This window comes from Plectropomus leopardus, unplaced genomic scaffold, assembly GCF_008729295.1.
Source record: "Plectropomus leopardus isolate mb unplaced genomic scaffold, YSFRI_Pleo_2.0 unplaced_scaffold3933, whole genome shotgun sequence".
In the NCBI taxonomy this organism is placed as follows: Eukaryota; Metazoa; Chordata; class Actinopteri; order Perciformes; family Serranidae; genus Plectropomus; species Plectropomus leopardus.
In genome coordinates, this window is record NW_024643050.1 from 1 (window position 1) to 3218 (window position 3218).

Sequence of the window (3218 nt, forward strand, 5' to 3'; positions counted from 1 at the left end):
CTGATTGGCTGTGAGATATGAGCTGATTGGCTGTGAGATCTGAGCTGGGATTGGTTATGAGATCTGGTGAACTTTACCGTCTGCTGTGGTAGAGGGGGGGTTGTCGGGTTGGTTCGATTGGCCTGATTGATCAGCAGATGGTGCTGCAACAAATGAAATGTGATTAATACAAAACCCTTTTTGTCCTGATATAACTCCAGTTCTGTGAGAGAGAGCCACAAATCTGTTTGGATAGGCTTTCATCATTTCTGCTTTTCTCTTGATGACTTCTTTTTATAAATTCCGAATTATTTAAGTCTTCAACCACTTTATCTCTTGAATTTTACACCTTTGCCATCAACCTGCTCCTTCTATTCCTCAGAGTCTTAAGCTTGTGGGGTCTTTTAGCCATTTAATTATTCATCTTTACATGTTCCCCATGCTGACTTTTAATTTCTTAATCTTCTTCTATCTTCAGTATCAATCTCTAAAAGTTTTCATATTCTTTGATGAAAATTTCATGAACTCTGAACTCAACTCTAAAAACGTTATGAAATAGAGACCTCATGGACTCCCTTTCACTTCAGAACTTCTCTGGAAATTTTAAAAATTGACCAGTGCTGCTGTCCTGTCAGTCACTGATTCAGTTTACCTTCAGTGGAGGTGGAAGTTTCTGGACTTTGCTCCTCAGGTTCTGACGTTGCAGAGTCGTCCTGCTCCACATTCTCAGAGACAGGAGTTTCTGGACTGTGCTGCTCTGGTCCATCAATATCTGATGTTACAGGCTCGTCCTCAACCTTGTCTTCATCGTTAGTGTTGTTGTCATGGTCACTGTTGTTGGGGTCACTGTTGTCAGAGTCATCCTCTGAGTCATTGTTGTTGGTGTGATTGTCAGAGTCGTTGCTGTCGAGGTCACTGTTAGAATCATTGCTGTCAGGGTCATTGTTGTCAGGATCACTGTCACTGTCGGGGTCATTGTTTTCAGGATCACTGTCACTGTCGGGGTCATTGTTTTCAGGATCACTGTCACTGTCGGGGTCATTGTTTTCAGGATCACTGTCACTGTCAGGGTCATTGTTGTCAGGATCACTGTCACTGTCAGGGTCATTGTTGTCAGGATCACTGTCACTGTCAGGGTCATTGTTGGAGTCATTGCTGTCGGGGTCATTGTTGTCAGGGTCACTGTCACTGTCAGAGTCCTTGTTGTCAGAGTCCTTGTTGTCAGAGTCCTTGTTGTCAGAGTCCTTGTTGTCAGAGTCCTTGTTGTCGGGGTCATTGTTGTCGGGGTCATTGTTGTCGGGGTCATTGTTGTCAGAGTCATTGCTGTCAGAGTCCTTGTTGTCGGGGTCATTGTTGTCGGGGTCATTGTTGGCGGGGTCATTGTTGTCAGAGTCATTGCTGTCAGCATCACTATTGTCCTGATCTTTGAGCTCAGTTTCGGTGTCGTCACCATCAGCCTGGCTGGTTTTGTCCTTGTCCTCATTATTGTTTGTGTCTTCATCTTTTTCTTTGGTTTTGTCCTCCTTTGAGGTCACGTCCTCATCCTTGTTCTCGATAAACTCCTCACTCCCTGCATCTGGCTCCTCCTCTTTGCTGTTGGCATCATTATCTTGAGCATCAGAGTCTGCGCCTTCATCAGTATTTTGGTTTTCATCATCCTGGCTGTCGCCATTGTTATCTGCAGCGTCAGAGCCTGAGTCCATGTTACTTGAGTTGATGTCACTTTCAGCTGCATTGTTGTTAGTATCTGAGGATTAAAGATGTTGCACACTCATTAATTAATCATTATCATGTCTCTGATAAATGTCAGCATAATGAATCTTTGGTGTGTCTTTGTCAGAATAGTTGTCAGTTATTGATGACACAGATGTGGGTCAATGAGCCACATGATTTAGTAATATACTCAGTTAGCGGCAGCGGTACTGCAAGCAGCTGGCAAGTATAAAGTAGAATCATGTGGGTGGGTGTGGGGATACTCATGAGCCCCCTGGCTGAGTACAGCTGTGTTGGATTTTTCCCCAGGGAATGAGAGGGTTCCTCCATTGTGGAGGCAGCCGCTAAAACTTATGGTCAGCATGTTATTGGTGCCTGTTGTGGTGGCCAACTAAGAATCTGCTGGTGGACATCAGTGGTGAAGGAGGCCGTCAGGCCGAAGAAGGCGATTACCAGGATTTATTGGCCCAGGAGACCATCCTGAAGCAGCAGGCAGGTACCTGTTGGCTAGAAGAGCTGCAGCTGAGGTGGTCACCAAAGCAAAAACTCTGGTGTAAGAGGAGTTCAGGGAGACCATGGAGGAGGACTTATGGTTAGCATCAACGAAGTTTTGGCAACAGCAGGGCTTGTCTCAGGCTGTTTTCAGCAGGGAGGAGACCCGCTGGCCCGACCCAGGGATGTTGTCGAGTGCTGAATAGAACACTTTGAGGAACTCCGGAACCCCGCAGTCACGTCCTCTGAGGAGGCAGAGTCTGAGGACTGGGGGAACCTTCGTCCATATCTGTGGCAGAGGTCACTGAGACCGTCAAACAGCTCCTCGGTAGCAAGGAACCAGGTGTGGATGAGAGTCACCCTAAGATGCCAAATGACATTGTAGGGCTGTATTGGCTGACACCCTGTTTCAATGTGGCGTGGAGGTTGGGTACGCTGCCTGTGGAGTGGCAGAGCAGAGTGGTAGTTCCCATTTTCAAAAAAGGGAACTGGAGATTGTGCTCTGAATATCAGGGTGTCACACTGCTCAGCCTCCCGAAAGTTTACCCCAGGATGCTGGAAATGAGGCTCCGACTGATTGTCGAACCCCGGATTCAGGGTCATCCATGACCAGGTCCCATCCTGGTCATGGAATAGTGGACCAGCTCTTTACCCTGCAGGGCTGCTGGAGGGGTTGTGGGAGTTTGACTATCCAGTCTCCTTGTGTTTTGTGGACTTGGAGAAAACTAATGACTACATCCCCTGGGGAGTCATGTGGGGGTACTGTGGGAACAGGAGGCAACGGGATTGTTGCTGGGAACCATCCAGGCTTTGTATGTCCAAAGCTTTGCCCGCATATTCACAGTTAAGTCAAACATGTTCTCAGGGGGTAGTGACGTCCCCTGGGTTGTACCTAGTCACAGATTGTGTTTGTGATATTCATGGGAAGGATCTCAAAGTGCAGCCAGGAGGAGGAAGGTTTGGACAACCCCTAGTTCCTCCTGTCAGAACTTTTCTGTCCAACTGGTAGTTTTCCCCGGGGCACAGTCAGAACA

At 47.3% G+C, this 3218-nt stretch overlaps 1 protein-coding gene across 1 annotated transcript; it reads right to left on the bottom strand.

Annotated features, from left to right (window-relative positions):
• Positions 1-32: 32 nt before the first annotated feature.
• On the bottom strand, positions 33-1735 carry LOC121938990 (clumping factor A-like). The gene is made up of 2 exons (XM_042482145.1): positions 632-1735; positions 33-143 (listed from the first exon to the last, which is right to left on the bottom strand). Exons 1-2 carry the CDS (start codon positions 1680-1682, stop codon positions 55-57), a joined length of 1140 nt encoding a protein of 379 aa, XP_042338079.1. The 5' UTR covers positions 1683-1735; the 3' UTR covers positions 33-54.
• Positions 1736-3218: the final 1483 nt, after the last annotated feature.

Excerpts from the sequence above, each read along its gene's own strand:
- LOC121938990 (XM_042482145.1), bottom strand. The coding sequence starts at position 1,682 with ATGGACTCAGGCTCTGACGCTGCAGATAACAATGGCGACAGCCAGGAT. Across the intron at positions 144-631 it reads AACTTCCACCTCCACTGAAG|CACCATCTGCTGATCAATCA; the intron begins GTAAACTGAATC and ends CATTTGTTGCAG.